The 23,928-nt window shown below is 40.8% G+C and overlaps 2 protein-coding genes across 2 annotated transcripts in view; one reads left to right on the top strand and one right to left on the bottom strand.

Annotated features, from left to right (window-relative positions):
* Window positions 1–1,221: 1,221 nt before the first annotated feature.
* Window positions 1,222–23,928, top strand: part of LOC307188659 (uncharacterized protein) — a 272,424-nt gene continuing 249,717 nt past the window's right edge. The window contains exon 1 of the transcript XR_013829036.1: window positions 1,222–1,418. The gene's annotated coding sequence lies outside the window, so the exon portion shown is untranslated. The remainder of the gene's footprint in view (window positions 1,419–23,928) is intronic.
* SLC28A3 (solute carrier family 28 member 3) overlaps window positions 7,103–23,928 on the bottom strand; it is a gene marked incomplete at its 5' end in the record, with an annotated part of 57,438 nt that continues 40,612 nt past the window's right edge. Inside the window, 10 exons of the mRNA XM_079926083.1 lie at window positions 7,103–7,326; window positions 8,171–8,291; window positions 8,502–8,600; window positions 9,254–9,335; window positions 14,847–15,044; window positions 15,445–15,613; window positions 17,176–17,306; window positions 18,896–19,021; window positions 21,217–21,297; window positions 22,694–22,774. Of these exons, the coding sequence (XP_079782209.1) occupies window positions 7,206–7,326; window positions 8,171–8,291; window positions 8,502–8,600; window positions 9,254–9,335; window positions 14,847–15,044; window positions 15,445–15,613; window positions 17,176–17,306; window positions 18,896–19,021; window positions 21,217–21,297; window positions 22,694–22,774 (1,209 nt within the window). The 3' untranslated portion in view covers window positions 7,103–7,205. The remainder of the gene's footprint in view (window positions 7,327–8,170; window positions 8,292–8,501; window positions 8,601–9,253; window positions 9,336–14,846; window positions 15,045–15,444; window positions 15,614–17,175; window positions 17,307–18,895; window positions 19,022–21,216; window positions 21,298–22,693; window positions 22,775–23,928) is intronic.

Genomic DNA, 23,928 nt, shown 5'->3' with positions numbered 1-23,928 from the left:
TGATTTTCCATGGGCTAGGACTTTCTTCTTGCTGGACTGGGTCTAAGTGGGGTTGGGAGTTGGCATTCAAACTTACTTTTGTTTTATTCGTACCCAGTTAATCTGTGTTGGCAGTACAAAAGCCCACTCAAGACATAGAGAAATCACTTTCAGTTTCAAGTATGGAACTAGAAAATTCATCTTTAATCAGATGAAGATAACCTGGTGTGTCATTTGCCCAGGGTTTTTACAAAGCTGATGTCACTGTTTAGTGTATAAAATCCCACACAAGCCCAAGTTCGCTGTCATGTTTCATTTACCTTCTTGATTGCCAGCAGAATCTAGCAGGTGGACAAGCTTTATACTGTAAATATGTCGTCCATTCAAAGTTTGATCATTTGGCTTTGCCCTGAGACTTAGCATTTATGTTGGGAGATAAAATCTCTATGTGTCTCTAGCATTTTTGTATGTCTTACAAGGAATTAATCATGAATTTGTGCAAAGATTTGACTACAAGAATATGTATTGTCGATGTGTTGGTAATCATGAAAAATGGGAAACGTCTGTAATAGCCAACCGTAAGAGATTGGGTAAATTCTGGTACAGTGATACAGTCAGTGGGATGCACAACAGCCATTTACAAATGATGATGTAGGAGAATACTTAACAACATGCAAAAGTGTTCATGATATATTAAGAGGGAAAAGCTGGCCTCAAAGTAAATCACAATAGTGATCTCATTTTGAAAGTCTTAAGCAAACACACACATTGAATGACTATATACCACAGATTATTAGCACTTGTTATATTTTGTGATGGGATATGGATAAAGTTTTTATTTTCTTCTTCGGATTTTGAATATTTTTCTACAAAAATAAGGCTGATTACTTTTGCAATAAAGCCTCTTATAAAAGGTATTATGAGAAGGGGTAGAGACAAAAACACCTCTGAGCACCTCTCCCTATACAGTTGTAGCAGGCCAACATAGGGAGCCACCTCTGGAGCCCCAAATCTCTGCCTTATCCCCTCAGGACCCCCAGGCTCTGGCCAGCTGCTGGGAAAATTCTCTGGATCTCTGACCCGTTTCTCACTATTGATGTCTGGACAGTGTCTGTCCTATCTGACCAGAGGCACTTGTAAAAAACTGTAACCTGAATAAAATTCTCCCCAAACATTTTCCTGGTAATAATGGGAAGAGGGAGGAGAGAGTATTTAAGAAATTAATTTTATTTTCAGGTCATCTAGAAGACCACCCTCCTGCCAATTTTAGATGGAATTTTGATCGAATTTTTTTGGAATACTTCTGTAACTTTTGAGAAAAGAAACTTTCTTCAGTGTCCAGCTGCAGCCTCCTGTGAGCACCTGACCCTTGTTTGAGAATGCTGGAGTCTGTTGCTATGGAAACGTACTCAAGTCAGACTGCAACAGGAGGACCTCTGGTGAGTCCCCAAGAACATATTGTTTCCTTCTGTTTGGTTCTTTTTGGTTTAAGTATACACAGAAACCCTCACTTTCTGGATAACCTGTTTTACATGGCCAGACATTGATGAATGGATGGTCAAAGAGAGCAAATAATTCTCAACACTTTGAGATGTCCATCTCAGAAAGGGCACGTTGAATTTTGATGGGTGAATTCTAATGAGAATTTGAGTCTTTGTTTTGCACAAGTGCTTTTAAGAACTGGCCAGTCTTTCCCACAAATGGGATTAAGTTTATCATAGCTCCTAAGTAACAAAATTGTTAGTTGCTGGATGCTTCTGTACCTTGCAAGCTATTGGAGCCAAAATCTGTCATGGTATGATCAAAGCTCACCTCAAATATGTGTTGGGCTTTCCTACAATACTTGCAAACTACAAAATGTTTTTTACATTTCTTGTCTATTTTTAACTCATGTTCTTGTACTACAGTTAATGTTAAGGTAATTTATTTTTACTGGAGACTTAGAAAAGCCCCGTGATTTTTCTCAGAATGCGGTACAGTGAAAGTGCCATCATGCGGTATGTAGCAGCAGGCTAATCAATGTTCTATTCAACCAAGAGTGACCTCATGGTGCTCTAGTCTCTCAGTTATTTCCCACTGAGGCTCAGTCATCACTGGTCTTCCAGTTTGTGGCCTGAAGCCCGCCATCTTGAAAATCCCTGTGAAGAACAACATAGAGTAAAAAGATTCAGCAAGATTATGAGGGAGAGGAAGGGTGATAAGGAGCAAGCCCCCATGTGGCAAACAATGCCTTCTTCACATTCCAATTTATATTTCTGAAGCTTAAGATATTCCGATACTCCTAAAGAGTGTGTGGCAAATAGAAATCTCTCTCAAAAGCAAATATTCTACAAAAACTAAAGACAACCTAAATGTCAATCAAGAGTAGAAGTGATATATAAGTGGTGGTGTAGTCATACAATGGAATAATACTCGGCAATAAAAGCAGAAGGACCTACTGGATAAAACTTAAATTCATTATGCTGAATGAGAAAAGCAAGACACAAAAAAGCATGTGCTGTCGGGATCCATTTACATGATGTTCTAGCTGAATCGTTTATTTGAACTAATCTCTAGGGGAAAGAAAATCAATCAGGCTTGCCTGGGAGTATGGAAGCGTGGGGGAGAGATTGACTGGGGAGGGGTACCGGGGAGCTTTCTGAAATGATGGAAGTGTGCTCCATCTTGATTGGGACGATGGTCACATGGATGTATGTATTTGTCAAAACTCATCAAAATGTACACTTAAAATCTGTACATTTATTGTATATAAATGATACCTTAATGAAGAAAAAGTGTCTTTTATAGCCTTTCTCTGTGAGGCATTTTTCTAAGTGCTTTATATGATTTAACTTACTTAATTCTCACAAAAATATGAGGGAGGAGATGTGTTTGTTTGCACTTTATAGATGGGGAAACTGAGGCACAGAGCAGTTACATAAATATCTAAGGTAATGGAGCTAGTGGCTGGGGCCAGGATTTGGACACTGAAAGTTCAGGTCCAGAGATGGACGCTTAGCTGCTGAATCATATTTCATACCTGCCAGCAGTTGCAACCAGCTTGTGGTTTCCCGTTTCCTATAAGAGCTTTTCCAAATATGATAGCAGAACAATTGCTCATACAAGCAGAAAGAATCTGGTTACTTAAGTACACCTATTTATGTTGGGTATTGAGATGCTTTTAATGATTCCATTTAGCTTCAAGGTAGATAACACTACTGAATTGCCAACTGGCCTTGCAGAGATTATCAGGAAGACTAGTTGCTTGAACTTCATTTGCTAATCATTGTTCAGGACAGTTAATGCTGTAAGACAAGCAAAATCATGTGCGTGATGTTGCCAAGAAATAGAAGGTGAAAGTAATTCTGGCATTGGGCTTGAAAGAAGATTCATTCACTCCAGTTTGACAGTTATAACTTACTGTATAGTTTATTATATACTGAGAAAAATTAACAGTGATACCAGGGTTCACTGTGGCTAACTATGGGGAATGAGATTGAGGTGGGAGGAAGATTTCCAATTTCTCCATTATACACACTGGCATATCATTTGCAAGTTTTATTCTGAGTATGCATTTTTGGATGATATTTTTACAAAGTTTTTAACAGTGATCCAGTTAACTATTCTTGCTTATGTGAAGGTTAGTCATTTTGCAATATTCATTCATTCATTCATCAAATAAACATTTACTGAATGTCTACTAGATGTCAGGCACTAGTACTGGAGATACATAGGAATTAGTAGTCTGTCTAGTGGGTCAGACAGACATATGGGTTAACAATTATGAAATGAGGTAGGTACTCTGCAGTTGAAGGAACTCAGATTAGACCAGGGAATATTGCCCTAATTCTCCTTTTAGCTATAGTAATCTATAGATTTGGTGGCTTTACATGACTTAAAGTGGGTTGGGGGGAGTGTGGAAGGAGATGAGGCATTTCTGAGTGACTTAGGATTCTACTGTCCTCTTATTTTATGAGTGTTACTGGAAGCATGCCCAGTGCATGGAAGATACAGGTCTGATTCTTCATGTAAACATGACTTGTACGACATCAGTTTTTTCCTAATCTTGGTTTCTTATACTAAAGTGATTGGGGAATTCCTTGGCGGTCCAGTAGTTAGGACTCCGGAAGCGGGCAAAAAAAAAAAAAAGAAAAAAAAGAAAAGAAAAGAAAGAAAGAAAGAAAAAATAAAGTGGTTGGTTTTCAGTTGCCAGAGGACTAAATCTCAAGATTGTCATTTGAGTGCTTTTTTCTATTCCATGGCTATAGGCTGTACCCCTTGTATCAGTCACTGTCTTCCTATTTTGCAAAAGGCATAGTGAGTAGAGGAACTGACTTGGTGCAGATCCATCATTTACTTTCTAGAGTCTCTTGAAATAGAAATGCCAAGTAGTCTACTAAAGACCAGAGTAGAAAGAACTCCCTCTACATCCAGGGGCAGTCACATTGCGTTCGTAATAAAAAGGAAAACACATTCATCATCATAAGCTTGTGATCCAGAAAAAGAATGGACAAGTGTACACTTTTCTTCCTGCTTCAGCTTAAAACAAAGTTGCTTTTATTAAGTAACAGGCTGTAAAAAAGGTAGCTTTTCTTAGGACCATGTGGTTCATTAGCCCCATATGGTGCACATGTACCAAGGATTTCTTTAATCCTGTGCTCCTGCCTGTTTAAAATGTGAATGATCGCCTCCGCTGCCCCTGCTCCAGTACATTCAGAGTAGTTTAATCCTTCCTGGCACACTGTGTCCTTCAATACCTTCTTTATAAGCATGCCTGATTTTGGAATTGTTCTGTAATTGGAAGTCAGCCTCACTGGGCAGGTGCACGTCTTAAGCTCTTCACAATGGCCTACCAGCCTAACTAAACCACAGAAACATGAAAGCAATTAGGGTGGGAGCATTTTCAAAATGATGCATGTTAGTAATCTGTGTAGTTACAGAGACCTTCTCACTCAGACCTAATTGCTTGGATGTTCTATTTTACCAGTGGAAAGAAAAATCAAAGAAAAATGTCCATATTCTATGACTCCAACTATTTTTGGCTGAGACCCTAAGTCTTCTGTAAGGTCAGAGAATTTGTTTATAACTATAGCTTCTGGATTGGAGAGAGAAATGCCATTTCTGACCCCCTCCCCTTTTGCAAGCCAATGGAAAATAACAAGGAGAATAAAAAGCCGGAAAGCAAACTTCCATCTTCATTGAAATTAGGAAACATTCATAACTGGACTCATAACTGTATTTAAAAAAGGGCTTTCAAAAAATGGTTCTGAAGAACATAGGGGCAGGACAGGAATAAAGATGCAGATGTAGAGAATGGACTTGAGGACACAGGGAGGGGGAAGGGTAAGCTGAGATGAAGTGAGAGAGTGGCATGGACTAATATATACTACCAAATGTAAAATAGGTAGCTAGTGGGAAGCAGCCACATAGCACAGGGAGATCACCTCAGTGCTTTGTGACCACCTAGAGGGGTGGGAGAGGGAGGGTGGGGAGGGAGACGCAAGAGGGAGGAGATATGGGGACATATGTATATGTATAGCTGATTCACTTTGTTATAAAGCAGAAATTAACACACCATTGTACAGCAATTATACTGCAATAAAGATGTTTAAAAAATAAAATAAAATAAAAAAGGGCTTTCAGATTAGTGAAAACTGTGTCAGTGTGAAAGATAGACTCAGAAAGACGGCTAGGGACTTCGGATTTCATGGACAGACAAGACAGTGCAGAATTCTTCAAAGTAGATTTCACAGCCTTGGCTTGAAACAAGGTCAGGGTGCACAGACTGACAGCAACATGCTGTCAGCACTAAGTGACCTCAGGCGACAACCGAGGAAACACACAGGAAACACACAAACACTCCATCTTTGACATCTTAGAAGACTATGGCTGGGTGAAGGATAAACTGTGAGGAACAAAGAGCCCTCCAGCTTCTATGTCTGCCAAAGAAGAGTGAAGACATCACCGTCCACCAAAACTCTCCATCGACTGGCTTCACTGGGAAAAGGGAAACTTCCAGCCAGCCCAGAGCCACTCACAATGTTCGCGGGGGATTGATAAGGTTTCTGGAGGCAACGAGCCTCAAGTGCTCACCAGCTGATTTGCCTGATCCTACCCTTACTATCCTTTCCCATAATATGGCTCAGGAATAATATCTCCCTCCCTCAAACATTAAAAAAGAAACAACAGGGCTTCCCTGGTGGCGCAGTGGTTGGGAGTCCGCCTGCCGATGCACGGGACACGGGTTCGTGCCCCGATCTGGAAGGATCCCACGTGCCGCGGAGCGGCTGGGCCCGTGAGCCATGGCCGCTGAGCCTGCGCGTCCGGAGCCTGTGCTCCGCAATGGGAGAGGCCACAGCGGTGAGAGGCCCGCATACCGCAAAAAAAAAAAAAAAAAAAAAAAAAAAAAAAGAAAGAAACAACATTAAAAAAGAAATCAGCATGCAACTTATGTGAACATATAATATTTAAAAGGAAATATCACACATACTCACAGAAGTAGATGAATAAAACACATCAGAAAATTTATATTGCAAAGCAGATAAAAATTAAGACAACGTATTCCTCTAAAAAGCAGTCTGGCAACATATATTAAAACCAAATATATACACACACTTCAATTCATGTAGGAAATCATCCTGTAAAATTTCATTGTCCATTATGTTAATCATGAATAGTTGAAATATGGAGCTATTTCATATATGGAACTGAGGAACTAAAATTTAAAAACTGATACTAATTTCAGTTATTGGAAAACTTTTAGGTATTATCTGGAACAACCTGGGTATGTAAATTTATTTTTCAGTTGTAAATTTTATGACATCTAATTACAGATTGTCTTGCCAATGAAAATTTAGCTTCTCAAGATAAGTTCTAAGTATAAAATATACACTAGATTTTTTTAAAGATTTAATGCAATTTTATTTCTAAAATAAAGTCTAAATACTGAAAGGGCACAGTAAGTTCCAAGAAAAATATGTTACAAATGATCAATAATAAGAAATATCCTAGTATATTGTACTTCGGAGATAAAGAGTCCTTTGGGCATTTAGATCCCTACTTCTTCATCACCACCATCACCACACACACACACACAAACACAAGTCAACTATTTACACATGGATTTAAAAAAATTACTCTTGTGCATGAACAAGAATGAAAACACAAATAAATTACTCAAGGTATTCCAAAACCTTTTTCACATTTTTTCTTTTTTCACATTTTTTCTGTTGGAGAAGTGGCTGAACTCAAAAAGGAATCCAACTGCAGTTTAGTGTTGGTGGATTCAACAAATTGCAGCAGTGTTTCAAAGAATATAGGCTATGGTTTCCTGCTGGGATGACCTCACCGGGACCGTTGACAACAGTGCTGGTGAAAAGTAGAATAAAACAGTTAGTTGAACCTTAGAAAACAGAAACAGTAGATGAGCAGAAGATGACATATTAGAGATTGCATAGGGCGAGAAGCTGATATCCTGCCTCACATTCCAGTTAGGGTGGGTTAAGGACAGAGGCACCAGAGAAGTAGTTTTGACTCTTAAATCCTGTTTGGCCTGAAAGACTCACCTTATTTCCTCTAGAGTAAAAGAATAAAGGATAGAAGCAATCCTTAAAAAAACACGTGCACATTAAGAAGGGCAGATGGAGTGGTGATACTGCTTCTGAAGATAGAGACTGTACAGAATGGGGGTGGCTGGCATGGGTCACTGATGGCCCCTCATCCACTGTAGCGTCACCATCATCATGTTGTCAGGGAAGCCTGCATTGCTTGATACCCTTGAAAGGGAGGCAGTACCTAGTAACTACTAGGGCATGGGCTCTATGGGCAGAAAGACCCCAATTTTCTTGGGTCTTTCTATCTTGATCTTGTTTGCACTCATTTTGCTTGGGTAGGTGACGTTGCCTCCCCAAACCCAGATTTTATCTAATGCTTAAAAAAGCAGTAGTGCCTAACTTATACAGCGGCTGCAAGGTTTAAGTGAGCTAATTCATACAAAGCACCTAATACACAGCTGGGGGCATATTAAAATGTTTGAGCAGCGCTGGTTAGTGCTATGGTTTCTAGTCTTAGTTAGTCAAGATGAAAGGTGGTTAGAACTGCCAGACAAGTTCTTATATTAAGAGTTATGAAGTTACAAAAATAAGTGGTTGAGATCTTTCGGTCTATCTTTATATCCATCATTATAAAGAAGTTATCATCAAGAATACAATACCTGTTCAATAGACTCTGGCAACAAGATACTACATCGGTTGTGTTTCTAACCGAGCTGGAGTTGAAGGCATTCTCCAAAATGTGATGACAGTTGCTGTCCACAGGAGTGCTGGTAAGCATGCCTGGAAGTGGAACAGAGTTCTGTTTATTTAATTAATGAAGTCACTGAACTCTCCTTCTATTCTTGGCTTCTCCACCATGCTCCACACTTTTCACTTCACAATCTGCTTAATGGCAGCTGTGCCTCTCAGCTCTCTGCAGAGGTACCGTCCCCCCAAAGCTGCCATCCTCTGAGCACAGGGAGACCGGACACAGAGGATGCAATGCAGTACCTGCGATGCAGGCTGTCATGAAGCAGGCGACGGTCCCCGCAATCAGAGCTCTCACTGCTCCTGCGGCGATGTCATGCTTTCTGGAAGGAGCTATGGATGCTGGGAAATGTGGAAGCAAGCATGGCAGATTAATGTTGAGCCTATTGATTAGAATTCCAAATTCCCAGCCTTTGAGAATTGTTCTGGGGCTGGAGTCTCAGGTCCGTTGACTTTTCTTTTTTTAAACTGAGCTGGAGAATTCAAGATTCAAGAGCTTAGTGATGAGCTCCACGTCCAGAGAAGTTTCTCTGGTGTAGGAGAACTCACAGTATGTTCATGAGGGCATGACAAGGCAAATGGGTTTCAAGGAAGGATTCCAGATATCTGCAACTCATCTGTCACCATCTCCTTCTTTGCCCGTGGTGGCATAGAATTAATTAATCACGGCATTTTTCCATTGAATTTCCACTGGCCCTCAGAATCCTTCTCTAGCTGGTCATTATAAATCTATTGGAATTGGCAGACAAAGTGTAATCTATTTGTCATCTTTGAGTGGAGTAACACCTGTACATTTGAGCAAATTTTTCCCGACATTAGCTTGAATAGACATGGGAAAAACTACATTGCAGAGCAGGGATAAAAAATAGACCCAAAAGAATTTATTGCTGTTGCAGGGCTCTTTTTTTCGGACACAAATAATGTTACAGAGCAACATGGAGATTGGAAGAATGTTTATATCATATCTGTTGTTGGAGAATATTCTTTTCACTTACTGAGTTCGCCGATCACTATTCCTAGGGAACCAAAATTGGCAAAGCCACAGAGAGCATAAGTGGCAATTGTCTCAGCACGAATCTAGAAATAAGCATAAACACACAGATGTATACATGATGTGACCCAGCTGAGTATATCTGATATCCTAACTGGGCTTCCTATTCCGACTATAGAATCAATATTGACAAATAAATGTACAGTGTATGGTGTCAAACACCTGTTGCTTCCTGGTCTCTTTTTTCCACCTCCCCTTGAATTTTTTTTTTTTTTGGCTGTGAGCGGTCTTCGTTGCTGCCTGTGGGCTTTCTCTAGTTGTAGCAAGTGGGGGCTACTCTTCGTTGTGGTGCGTGGGCTTCTCATTGCGGTGGCTTCTCTTGTCGTGGAACATGGGCTCTAGACGCGCGGACTTCAGTAGTTGCGGCACGCAGGCTCAGCAGTTGTGGTGCACGGGCTTAGTTGCTCTGCGGCATGTGGGATCTTGCTGGACCAGGGATTGAACCCGTGTTCCCTGCATTGGCAGGCAGATTCTTAACCACTGCGCCACCAGGGAAGTCCTCCCCTTGAATTTTCAGGGAGGGAAAGGGGCTGTGTGGATTCAGAGACGCTCCATGAAGTCCTTGGAGTTGGTACTGTTGGCCTCTACAAATGCTATTTTCTGCTCGATGATAACTCTAATATTCAGTATGACCTGACCACTTGCTATATTGTGTCAGGCACAGTACTAGCTGCTGACAATACAAAATTGGTCCCAGAAAATACTCACATTACATTTATTTGACAAAGGACTTATTCAGAATGTATAAAGAACTGTTATAACTCATTAAGAAGACAAGCACCCAATAAAAAACATAAAGAGATTTCACAAAAGATAAGCAAATGGCCGAAATAAGCACATGAGAAGATGTTTGACGTCACTAATCACCAGGAAAATGCAAATTAAATTAAAACAATGAGCTCACTACACATCCACTAAAATGGCTAAAAAAGGACAACACCCAGTGTTGGCAGGGATGTTGAGCAATTGGAACTCTTGTACATTGTTGGTGGGAATGTAAACTGACACGGCCTGTTTGTAAAATACAAACATACTTGGCAGTTTCTTATCAAATTAACATAACAGCCTGTATGACCCAGTAATGCCACTCCTAGGAATGTTCCCAGGAGAAATAAAAACGTGTCTTCAAGAAGACTGTACGTGAATGTTTATAACAGCTTTATTCACAATAGCCCCAAGCTGGAAACAACTCAAATGCCATTCAATTGGCGAATGGATAAATAAGGTGTGGACATGCATTAAAAAAGGATACTACTCTGCAGTGGAAAGGAAAAAACTAATACATGCAACAACATGAATCCTAAGTGAGTCCATTTATATGAAATTCTAGAACAAGCAAAAGTGATCTATAGTAAGAGAAAGATCACTGGTTTCCTGCAACTGGGTTGGGGTGGGATGGGGTGTTGACAACTGGCCATGAGGGAAGTTTTCTAGGTGTGGTGGAAATGTGTGGTATCTTGATTGTTTGTGGTCATGGTTACACAGGTGACAGATTTATCAAAACATACGTACACCAAAAATAGGCCTTTTTTGTATGCAAATTATACTTCAGTGAAAAGGAATTACCTTAGTAAAAACGAAGCTCACAGATACCAGAGGGGCTCCATTCAGCTGACTGTGGTGTGTGCTTGCCTTTCTTTGTTCCTCAGCTCTGACCAGACCATAGGAATGTTAGGTAGTGGGAGAGTGAATAGTCCTTTCACAGGGCAGTAAGAAGATGGCAGGTGAATTCTTGGAAGCGTGAGCATGACCCTCCTTCTCTATTCCAATAGGCAAGAGGTGCTGCTCAGGCCAGACAATCTTCCTCAGGTTGAGGGGCTGATTATGGGAGGCTTGGAAGATTCAATAGGCTCGGTTGTTCACCAGAGGCACAGCCAATCTGGCAAAGGCACCCACACAACCGAGGCAATAATTTTCTTTTCCAAAATCCTGAGGAAAATCTATGATTTGGTTCAAAGAAAAAACCTTTTCTTTTTTCTTTCACTAACTGGATTTTTAAAAGCTCACATTCAAGACTCAAGTGCTCATGGTTAAGTTTTTTTTCTCATGGTAAGTTTTTTGTTGATTATAAGGCTCCTCTTTTCTTTCATAATTTCTGAGAACTCCTTTGTTGATATTCTCAATCAGTGTGCATATAGTGGGCAGGAAAAAAATATTTCAAGTATTTGAGCAGTCTGCTGTTTCTGGAAAAGCTCATCATCTTTGTCCCCTGCTCTGTCTAGTGCTTTTCATTTAGTTCAGTTGGCTTCAAAAATAGGCAAGCTTGTTAAGAGACCGTGAGGAGGGAGATGGCATAAAGTGCTTGAGATTCCTCTTTCTCCTTCTGGGGATCTGTGGGAAAGGGATACACAGATGTGGCCATGTAGGGTTTTATGATAAGAGGAAAAGGAGGCTGGGATGATTCCACTTTGCCTTTGCCCATAAATGTGCAGGATTATGTGATGGAAAGACAAATACCATATGATATCACTTATATCTAAGTGGAATCTAATCCATCCATAATACATCTTCCAGCTCTCCTTGCACAGGAGCAAAGGTGCCTCAAGGACAGTCACTGTAGCATTACTTCTAATAGCAAAAAATTGGTAACTGTGTTCATCAACAAGGGACTGGTTAAAATAAGTTATGATGTGCTCATACTGTGTCACAGGCATTGATATGGCGTGGCATCCAAGATATGTTACCAAGAGCAAAGAGCAACACTAACAACAGTGAGCATAATGTGGAACAGGGAGAGGAGGTGAATGGCAAAGAAATAGGGAGGATGACTTCCTTTTCCCTCCACATCTCTTGTACCTTTTGAATTCTGTACCATGGTATGTTTTATGTGTAAACAAACAAACATGCAAAGTATTATATTTAAGAAGGAGAAAATGATGAAAATGGTGGAGTGATAAAGAGCTCATTCTGGGGACAACGTGCTACATACACATTTCTCTTATTCTTTTAATTGAAGTATAGTTGATTTACAACATTGTGTTAGTTTCTGCTGTACAGCAAAGTGATTCAGTTATATATATATATATTTATATAAACATATATATATATATACACACAAACACACACACACATATATATATATATTCTTTTCCATTAGGGTTTATTACAGGGTATTAAATATAGTTCCCTGTGCTATACAGTAGGACCTTGTTGTTTATCAATTTTATATATAGTGGTTTGTATCTGCTAATTCCAAACTCCTAATTTATCCCTTCCCCCTCCTCCTTTCCCCGTTGGTAACCATAAGTTTGTTTTCTGTCTGTGAGTCTGTTTCTATTTCATAAATAAGTTCATCTGTGTCGTATTTTAGATTCCACTTAGATATAAGTGATATCATATGGTATTTGTCTTTCTCTTTCTGACTTACTTCACTTAGTATGATAATCTCTAGGTCCACCCATGTCACTGCAAATGGCATCATTTCATTCTTTTTTATGGCTGAGTAGTATTACATTATGTATACCGACCATACCTTCTTTATCCGTTCATCTGTCGATGGATATTTAGGTTGCATCCATGTCTTGGCTATTGTAAATAGTGCTGCTATGAACACTGGGGTGCATGTATCCTTTCTTATTATAGTTTTGTACAGATATATGCCCAGGAGTGGGATTGCTGGATCATGTGGAAACTCTATTTTTAGTTTTTTGAGGAACCTCCATACTGTTTTCCATAGTGGCTGCACTAATGTACATTCCCACGAACAGTGTAGGAGGGTTACCTTTTCTACACAGCCTCTCCAGCATTTATTATTTGTAGACTTTTTAATGGTGGCCATTCTGACTGGTGTGAGGTGATACCTCATAGTTTTGATTTGCATTTCTCTAATAATTAGTGATGTTGAGCATCTTTCCATGTGCCTGTTGGCCGTCTGCACCTACACATTCTGACCGCTTAGATGGAGGTCATCAGTGGGCATAATGCAATGGATTACACTGGGTTTTTGCCTCATGGACCCAGATCAAATGTTTTAGTCACGTGGTACTTTTTCCAGTAGATGGTGGGACACTCCCACCACTTGTTGGTTGGTAAACAGAAATTGTAGGAACTCACCCCCATTTGGTTGATTGGAAATAACAAATTGGGAAAAACAAAATGTTTTCCCCTTTGTGACTCAACAATAGCAGAAGCCATTGAGCTCATATCTCCAAATATCTTCTGTGGGTCTGCCTCTGGTTGGGCTCACTCCCAACCTAAATCAGCTCTACTGTTCTATTTCTGTCCTCTTAATAACCTGTTCACAAACCTGCTTAGCACAACCAGAACTGAGAGCTTCCTTTTAGCAAAACTACGTTCTCCAGGCAACTGCCAGTTGGGGATGGAAAACATTTCACTTAATTTAGCCTATTCTTTACTTTTGGCAGAGAAGCAAGCTAGTTTGTGGTGGCATCCAAACAATGAGGACATTTGGCCAAGCTCCATTGCGTGGTCAGTTGAAGAATGAACATTTGAGATGCAGGAGACCTATTGTCCTAGAGCTCTTGTTCATATCAGATGTGTGGGTCAAAATGCCCTGACCGTAAAATACAAATCAGTACTCTCCTGGAGTCTGCTGTGGTATTTGTGTGACAGGTGGGAGGAAAATTTGCATGTTTGGTGTTTGGGTGAGATGGTGGTGGTGGTCAGAGGCGGGCAGTCTCAGTTAGAACCTTGGGCAGCATGCTTTCCCTTCCCGTTCCTTTTAAAGCCAAATACCTGCCCAGGACATTCATTCCAAATGGATTGTTTTAATGAGTCATGGTGGTGGTTGGAAATGTTCACCATTTCCCTAAGAGTTTCCACGTGTGACAATTCTGTTCTTCTGGAAAGTAGAAGTTAGAGACTCAGCTGCAAATATGGCTTAAATAATGGCCTCCTCCAAGTTCCCTCATCCCATTCAAGGCCAAGCAGACATGAGCATCTCCTTGCAGGCTATGGACCCGAAATCCTGACATAATTATAGGGTGCTTGTCTGAAAGGCCCCGAGCTTTTTCTCTTCCCTCATTCACTCGGAGAGTAGTTACTGTGTCTCACTGTTTCTTTCGATGTCCAGGTGCTATGCGGCACTTAGGCAGTTTCTCAGAGTTCAAAAAATTTCTTCAATAGGAAGGAAGAGTCCTTCCTGGTCATTAGACTATGAGCCCCGTGAGAGCAGAGGCCTTATCACTCATTCAACACCATGGCCTCGGTACATAGCACAGTGCTCACAGAAGACATTCCATAAGTATCTGTTGATTGACTCCAATCCCAGCTCATATGACTCTGGGTTTGTACTGATAGTGCTCAAAGGTAAATGATCACAGTGGTAAGGATTAGCTGCGTTTCTTTCTGTACACACACACACGCGCACGTGTGTGCGCACAGACACTGTGATTAACTCAACACAAATGACAATTATGAGTCATTATGTACATTATGATGTCAGAGATTTTGGGCCTGTTTCCTTCTGATGTACCCCAAATGCCTGGCATGGTGCCTGACACACAGAGGCACCAGCAGCTGTTTGATGAACGTATGTGTGTGACAAAGAAGTATATTGGGGGGAAAAATTTACTCACCGACATATATTGCTGCACACCATCCACAAATTTGGGTCCACTCTCTTGCCTTAAATGGATCAATTCTGACAGTTTCTGATAAGCCACAAATTCATTGAAGAATGTCTTATAACCTATGAGTCTGGCAACCATAAAGCTGTCTTGCCAGTCCACTCCCATCATGAAGGAAAAGGGCATGAAGATGTAGGAGCATATTACCTACAAAAACCAAAAATGGATACTTTATTAGAGTAGTGATTTGCTTCCGGTTCTTCGGCCTCACGCTCATGACCAGATTGTTCCCGCCCCCTCTGTGTGTCTTTTAGGCACAGAGATCCCTGTGCATTCTCTAGCCTGTCTATATCCATTAGGAGTCAAGGTTGAAACTGGGTCATTTGAAGTAACCTGGATTTTGGGGAACGGGGTCAGGACAGAATGGTTCTGTGTTGGGGTAAGGAGGGTGATAGGAGACAGCAAAAGGGGTGTGGGATTCATGATAAGTTTGTACATTGTATAAGAGTGCACTATACACGTTAGGAAAGGCTGTTCACAAACCTATTTCATTTTTAAACAAAGATTGGAAGAAACAAAAAGGAGGAAAAGCATGATAGAATCATACCTCGAAACTCAGTTGTGGGTAGTCAAACATGTTTCCAAACCAGGACAGGGCTGAATTCACAAAAGACAACAGGGCCAGGAAGGCAATCAAATTCACAGCGATGTTTGCCACCAGGGGAATGGATGAGGATGCTCCCTGTGCTGCGGCTTCTAGGAGATTCTTTGAATCACTTTATCAAAAAATAGCAATTCCAGAATTACCAAGGGATTATCAGTGGATGGACATCACAGGTGTAGAAATGGCATAATCAGAGCTCATTCAAATGGAGAGACAAACTCTCAGACCCATGTCCTGGCTGAAATACCTGAATTCCGTGAAATCATGATGGGATTTATAATTGTTGAGTGTAGGTGATGGGCATATGAGTGTCTAAATGTTATACTACTCTTTTAATTTGGAGGCGTTTATAATAAAAAACTGGGATAAAAATATTACAGGTTTTAACAATGATATTTAATTAAAAGTAGCTTCCAGAGAATATTTATAAAATATTCACAGTAAAAGAACTAGCAATTCAAGGAAGGCCTGTGTATCCACCACCTCATTTAAGAAATGGAGAGTCACATCAGCTTTGAGCACCCCCTACTTCATCTCATCTTCTTCTCTCTAATATCAGAGGTACTTGGCCCATTGGAATTTGCTTATGATTCCCTTTCTTTTCAATTTTCTTTATCCCTACATAATACATTGTGTCAGTTTACATACTTGCTAACTATATAAGTGAAATCCACATATTCCATATATATTCTTTGGCAACTTGCTTTTTCACTCATGGTTATGACTCTCTCTACATACAAACAAGGGATGAATCTCAGAAACATATTGGTTGATGAATTCTGTTACTTAATGACATACTTTTGAATACCCTAAATCCCTTAGTTTTTTCCACCCTCTTCTCTTTCTTTTGAACAGGGCAAAAAGTAAATGAACCTACGAGGGGTTAGAAATACCTATATTGGGACTTCCCTGGTGGTCCGATGGTTAAGAATCCGCCTTCCAATGCAGGGGACGTGGGTTCGATCTCTGGTCGGGGAACTAAGATCCCACATGCCGTGGGACAACTAAGCTTACGGGCTCTAGAGCCCACGCATCACAACTAGAGAGACTGTGTGCCACAACTAGAGAGCCTGTGTGCCTCAACTACTGAGCCCACACACCACAACTAGAGAGAAGCCGGCCTGCTGTAATGAAGAGCTCTCACATCGTAACTAAGACTTAATGCAGCCAAATAAAGAAAGAAATATTTTAATAAATATATAAATAAATAAATTTTAATAAAAAGGAATACCGATACCACACTTTTCTTCCCTATAATATAAGAAACTTCCAGAAACAGTGATCCTATGGCTTTCTAACAGTCTTAAATCATGGCCCAATGAACCCTATGCTATATTTAAAATTAAATCTCTCTTCACCTAAAACTAATATAATATTGAAAATCAAGTATACTTCAATCTAAAAAAGTTAATTAAATGAAATATCTACACTGAACAGTCAAGGAAATGTATTGACATTTAGGTATTGATATTTAGAAAAGATCTCCTTGAGTACTGAAACAAGATACTTTGGGTGAAGTCTACATAGTCATGGGAAATTAAATTCACTTTAATTCATTGTGTTCTCTGATAATCAAATTCTTGCTGTACTTTGGACTGGAGCAAACCTCCCCTCTCACCAACCTCCTGCTTGTATAGTCAATAACTAATAACTAGGTGAACGTGTCCCACTTACCCGTTTTCCATTTTCATGGCATTCTTGAGGGTGATTTTAGGTGTTTCTGTCTCAGGCCAAAAAAGTTTAGAAATAGCCAATGCCGCAGGTGCAGACATAACTGAAGCAGTTAACAAGTGAGAGGACGAAACCTGTGATTTCAGGAGAAGGAGGACCAACTTAGGTTTAGCTTTTCTGTTGTGTTCCGAATGAATGGCTCAAATGCCTTACAAGGCAGGCATTGATTACGTGCCAGAAATCAATGTTTCTTTGGAGGCTTGGAAGAGCCACACGCTGGGTATCACCTTGAGAGGAGGGAGGAAGTTATACCAGTTGACCACATCCTCGGGGAGAAGCACAAAACCACAATCCGAGCATTTCAGAAGAGAATTAATTAATCCTGTGTTGTAGAAATTTTCAAGGAAGATAACCCTACCTCTCTGTTGTTCCTCTGAATGTTCTTATAGTCCCTAAAGCTATTTCATTACATCATCAGTTTAGATGGTGGGTATCTGGGGTGCAGGCATGGGTACACCCCTCTCCATTTTCCTTTTGCTTTCCTGATGTCCTTTGTGCCCCTACATAATATGTGTTTATCCAGAGTCCCTTTAATCTGTAAGCGATTTGTTTTCCTCTTTGCAGGTCTACTTAAACTCTTCCCCCTTCCCTCCCCACATCCTTATCTTGTTTCTGGATTCTCTTCCCTGTATTTTCAGAATTATAGAATCTGCACCTGCCTCCCCACTCCCATTCCACACAGCACAGTTTTGTAGGTAGAATTCCTACAGCAATCCATCTGGGGAGTCAGTCAAACTGGTATTCCTGAGGTCTCCTTCACCCTTTTTTCTTCCCTCTTCCTACTGATTCGCTCTGTGAGGCTCAGATGAAGTCCTGGAATGAAACTTGCCTATCTTGTAAGAATTCCTCATCACCTGGACCACACAGCTGCTGTGTTATTCCATTTCTCCACCAGGGGTTGTAAATAAGCCCTGTGCTCAGGGCATGTGCACCAGTTACCATAACGTTCTTCAGCGCCATCCCATAGACCCCCTGCTTTCAAACTGGGCTATACATTGAAACCTGAGGATTGAAAGGGAACACTGATGCCTGGGTCTCGTCCCAAGAGATTCTGTTGAATTACTCTGGGTAGGGGCCTGGGCATTAGGGCTTTTAAAAGCTCCCAGGTGATTCTAACGTGAAGTAAGTTTTGAGAATCAGTGCTGTAAGCCAGGAGTCAGAAAATGTTTTCTGTAGAGGGTGAATAGTTTTGGCTTTTAGGGCCACAACTACTCAAGTCTGTATCATAAAAGCTGCTTAGATAATGAACAGGATAGCTGGTTACCAATCAAACTTTAGTTTACTTTAGTTACAAAAAAAGGAAGTGATCTAAATTTGGCCCATGGGCCATAGTTTGCTGACCACTGAACTAGATGGCCTTTAGTGTCAGTAATAGTTTTTTTTTTTTTACTTACTCAAATTTTCAGCCAAATTAACCTCATAATATGATTTCATTCTGCTATGGGTGGATATAGTTCACATTTAGGTGGCAGAGATATGAGAGTGAAACACCAAAGCTCCTTGGGGTCACTCCATTCAAATGCCAAAGAAACTGTGACCAACTAGACAGCAAAAAGAACACTCTTTTGCCCTCCTTATCTGGCAGTAATAGTAAAGGAAAAAGCAGAAATAACAATAGCAAAGGAAGAAGAGGTTTTATAAATTAATCCCCAAACATTCTTACCCCAAAAGAAATGTATGCGCCTAAGACACTTCCAGCAATGGTAGAGAACCCAGCGGTCATGACTGTGTGGAGTTCAGACTTGGTGACGCACGGTAAATATGGTCGGATCAGCAGTGGAGACTCTGTCTGGAAACAAAAAGTGATCAGATTAAACGTTCCCTTACGAGGACATGCTAATTTACTCAAAATTCCATTCTCTACAGCAGTATTTCTAAGAGTGGGCTTCAGATCAACTCTATCAGCTTGACTCAGGAACTTGTTTGACATGCAAATTCCCAAATTTACTGAATCAGAAACTCTGGGGCTGGATCCAGCAGTGGTGTTTTAACAAGGCTTCCTGGTGGTTCCGATGCGTGCTCATGTTTGAGAACCCACACCATCATTGTCTGGGTCTTTTGGACTCCAGGGCAGTGAGCATACAGAGTCACGTGTGAAGTTTGCAAGGCCAATTCACATAAGGCTCTCACCTAGCCTAGGATTGGACTGTGATGGCTTAGTACTCTTTTCTAAGGTTGGAGCACCATGGGCCAAGTAACTGCCCAGTGGCCTGGCCTTGGGAACTGTGATTCCCAAACCTCTGTGACTTCCTATCTTCCAGCTTCATCTCAACAGACCCTAAACCTCTTTGCTGATACTATAGGGAAACAAGACACAAGTGTGAAAAAATACCAGCAATAACATATACCGATGCCCACAGGCCCATTCCTAATTGAGAATCAGAGACCCCCCTCTTCCCCTTGCATGGAAAGCAATCAATTACAGTGTAGTTGTAAAGGCTTGAGTCCCATTAAGGAGGGCAGGTGGCCTGCAGCATGGGCTCTCCATAAATAATAGCTGTACTTTTAGCATATTAAGTATCAAATTGAGCACCACAGAAGCATGTGTGCAATTTTACAATTTTCCCCTCATTATTTCTAATTGTGCTATGAGATTGAGTGTGTTGAGCTTCAATTTATGGACCAAATAGAAACTCAGTACATGAGCCCTCTTACCCTGCAGGTAGGAGTAATCAACTCAAGATGGTGCCCTAATTAGTCCTGAGAGATTTTATGGCTATAATTATAACAATTTCAACTCCTGGGCAAAGAAGTATGGGCCCCACTCTAAAGACTTTGCTCCAGGCTAGTAAGCTGGGCTTACCAATCAGAAGGCTCAGCCTGCCTGGAGCAGTTGTATAAGTCTACTGATCTGGAGCCATGTGTTTTTCTGGGTGACTTGATTTTTGCTTCGAGTTCAATTTCTTTGCACAGCCGTGCTAGCAAGTATTCACACTTGGTTTCCTCGGTGTGTGATTCCATTCTGCCTGAAGCCATAGATCCTGAATGATGAGGATGATTATTACCATTTCTTACTTATCTACCCCTTAGGAATGCTGCCATTTTGAGGGACAGAACTTGGCAACATACTTCTTTGCTTAAATGGACTTCGGGCAAAAGAGCATCTATCGGGACTTCCCTGGTGGCGCAGTGGATAAGACTCCACACTCCCAATGCAGGGGGCCCAGGCTCGATCCTTGGTCAGGGAACTAGATCCCACATGCGTGCTGCAACTAAGAGTTTGCATGCCACAACTAAGGAGCCCGTGTGTCACAACTAAGGAGCTGGTGAGCCGCAACTAAGGAGGCCTCCTGCAGCAACTAAGACCCGGTGCAACCAAATAAATAAGTAAATAAATAAATATTTTTTTAAAAAAGAGCATTTATCCACATGATGGATAAGGAAGGTGAAAATACTTTTGCTCACCAGCATTTTTCTTCAGGCTCAGCAAAGAGACTGCTCAGATAAGTTGAGAATGAGCTTAACTATTTATATGGCTGCACGGTGTTGGTGGAAAGCCTTTTTGGTCTCTTTCGTTGCCACAAGCATTATACTACAGAGTGTGAGGCTGTCTGTTACATGTTTGCAGCTTCAAGATAAATGGTGAACTCCATTTGAGTAGATGAGCTGCTAGCCTCTGATGGGTGGGCCAGAAACCTCAACAATTCAGTTAATTCAGAAAGGACTTATTGAGAATCTATACATGAGAAGCCTTATGCTTTGATAAAATGATTCAATCTTTCTTCCTCTCCATAAATTTTCAAGGACCCAAATTCCACACTAGTGCATTGATACTCTTAGAAGGGCGCTCTCTCTCTCTCTCTCTCTCTCTCTCTCTCTCTTTCTCTCTCCTTGGAATCTGGACATTGTCAATATTGAGGGTTCATTATCTTGACACCCTTCTCCCTACACTAAAAGAAATAACACCATCATATTTTTTTATTTCTCTTTCTGGAAAGAGTATCCATTTTAGCAAGTGTTTTGTTTTTTGATATTACAACTTACCTGTCCAACAAATATATTGCCAGAAGCAACTACAGATTCAACAGGAGATGTTCCCATAGTCACTAGCATTACCCATCCAACCTAAAAGGCAAAAAAGGATAAAGTCAGTAAAGAACTATTTGTATACACAGAACTTCAAAGTAGGGATAAAAATCTTTAAACTGGAGGAAAATACTGAGGCCTTCAACAATTGTACTGAACTTGAGTATACCTTATATAGTCCATAGTGCAGGCTGATCAAATCCTATTTGAGTGGTAAGTCTGAGTCATTGTATATACTTTGAACACTATACGATGTCTATTGAAATGTCTATTTCGTACAAGTAAAGTTTTTTGAATGTCTATTGTGTACAAGTAATAAGTTGTAATAATTGCTAACAGTCATGGCAGTCTTCACAGCATTCCAGGCACTGTTTTAAGCCATTGTTCTGAGTAATGCATTTAATCCTCACCATAAGCCTTTGAGGGAGGTCCTATAATTAGGCCCATTTTACAGAAGAGGAAACCAAGGCACAGAACAGTTTAGCTGTTCTGTCAAAGTTTGCCTAGCTAATAAGTAATGGGATGTAGTTGAGGTTTGGCCTTTTCTACTTAACTCTCAAACAAACATAGTTGATGGTCCCAATTTGTAGTGGTCCTTCCAACCAGGGACTGTGGTGCCCACCTCAGAATGGGGACTTCCTGTTGCATCCTCTCTCCTTCCTTCCTGCTTCGATGTGGACACAGGAATGCTGAATGTTTAAACTGACAATTAGAAAACGATGCGCCCTGGTGCTCTTGCTGAAACTTTTAATTCTGCTGGTATTCTGGCTCTGTCTCTCTTTTTCTTTTTTAAAATAAATAAATTTTATTTCTTTACAGGGATCAAAAGAGGGCTGTGTCTGTGCCCAAGCCCTGTATACACTGCCTTGCTCTCATGTGCATTCAAACTAGCTTACAAATTTCTGAGTTTTGTGATCTAACATAACGTAGGACTGACAGCTGCTGGGGCAGCAGAACTGAGGTTAACTTTTCAGACCTAAAAAAAAAATTTTGTGTGCTTACAAAAATCCCTCAGGAGAAAAGATCAGCTTCCCCTTCTTGCTTTGATTCTCTAGCAACTCCTAGACCAGGAGGGTCCACTTTCGTTATCATCTGAGGATAAGCAGTGACTGTGTAAGCCTTGGGCAGATAGCCAAGATGAAGGGACAATCAGGTCCCCATCCCTTGGAGTCAATTCTTTGGCTAACGGAATAACTGCTTCATGAAGATGCTCAGTGTGTTGCAAGTCACAGCCCTATTAGAAGTCCTGGAGATAAAATTCCCTCTGTGGACCCATGTAGGATTTTTGGGTTTAAATCTAATAACTTGGGGTGGGTGTGGATCTTGGTACAAAGGGAAAGGTACTTTGGAAAAACCCAGATAAAAGGCATTCAAGAATTTGTCCCTGCGATAATCAGCTCTGCACCGGTCACCCGCTGCCTTCTAGTCCTGGTACCTTTTTAATGATCCACTGCATCAATCCAAGGTAGTTCAACATGGACATCACAGTGCTGAAGAAAACCACGATGGGCAGGACCTGGGGGGGGTGGTGGGGAAGAGTGGTCACGGGTTAACATTGGCCCCAGCAGTATTAGTAGCTTTCAGATCAGTCTCCTTTCTGCCTCCTTTTCCCCCTCTGAAATGTCATCAAGATACTGGAAACTCCTCTTGAACTAAACAACGTTTTTAACAGGCAACTTCCCCATCTACAGTCTCTTACTCTAATTTGTTCTGGATAAGCTTGAGTCTATTTCATAGGAAACTTGACTTAAAAAAAAAAATCCTGCTATGATGAGCTTTTCTTACTTTAGTTTCTAAGAGAAGGAATGACGTTTTGGGGGGAATTTGTAATAATTAGATCAAGAAACTGAAAGCCACTGGCAGATATTCTTGTTGTTCTGATATTAAACAGACATGGGCTTCACTACTTATTAGCAAAGTAACCTGGGTCACGATTAAGTGTGAGCTACCTCAGATCCTTATTCACAGTAGTGACACAGTAGGTGCTTAAACAATGCCTTGTATAAAGCAAGCATTCGTGGATTTAGCTTTTAGAATAATAACTATTTTACCTATAGATTTTTGAATCACTTTACAAAGATTAAACTCTGGAAACTAGTTTACTTCTGTGTTAACAAAGGTTGTCTTTTTCTAGATCCGATTTTCCTGATGCTCTTTGGATGCCTTCAACGCAGCCTGTGTGTCTACAGGGAACAGTTTCTTCCCTGCATAGACCACACAGAGCTGTGGTCTGGGTCCCTCCCCACCCCTACTCCATTGTTCCCCTTCCCCTCTGTTCCCAGCTAAATGGCCAGGGACAAGCTGCCACCAGAGACACAGAATGGCCAAGGACAATTTGTACAGGGTCTAATTTAGAAAAATCTATTAATAATATATATTAAAAGACTTTTTGTGCCATTATTCAGAGCTCGCTCACTTATGTGATTTTATTGGCTTTAATGGGCAGGCAGAGCCTTCCTGAAAGCTTCAGGGAGTTAAAGGGGCTCATCTCCCCAATGTTCCCACAGGAATCTGCTTTGGCAGAAAGGATGGAGACTACTGCCCTGGGGGCAGAGGGTTGGGGGAGGTCTGAAGACACTGGTGCAGTCTGGGCAGCAAGTTCCTCCTTCTCCGTGATATTATTTTTTGTAATTCTGGATTCAATTCATGACAGGAGCATATTTCTATCTC

The sequence above is a fragment of the Stenella coeruleoalba genome (genome assembly GCF_951394435.1).
Source record: "Stenella coeruleoalba genome assembly, chromosome: 7".
NCBI classification, from domain to species: domain Eukaryota; kingdom Metazoa; phylum Chordata; class Mammalia; order Artiodactyla; family Delphinidae; genus Stenella; species Stenella coeruleoalba.
This window is presented reverse-complemented; position numbering and strand designations above follow the sequence as displayed.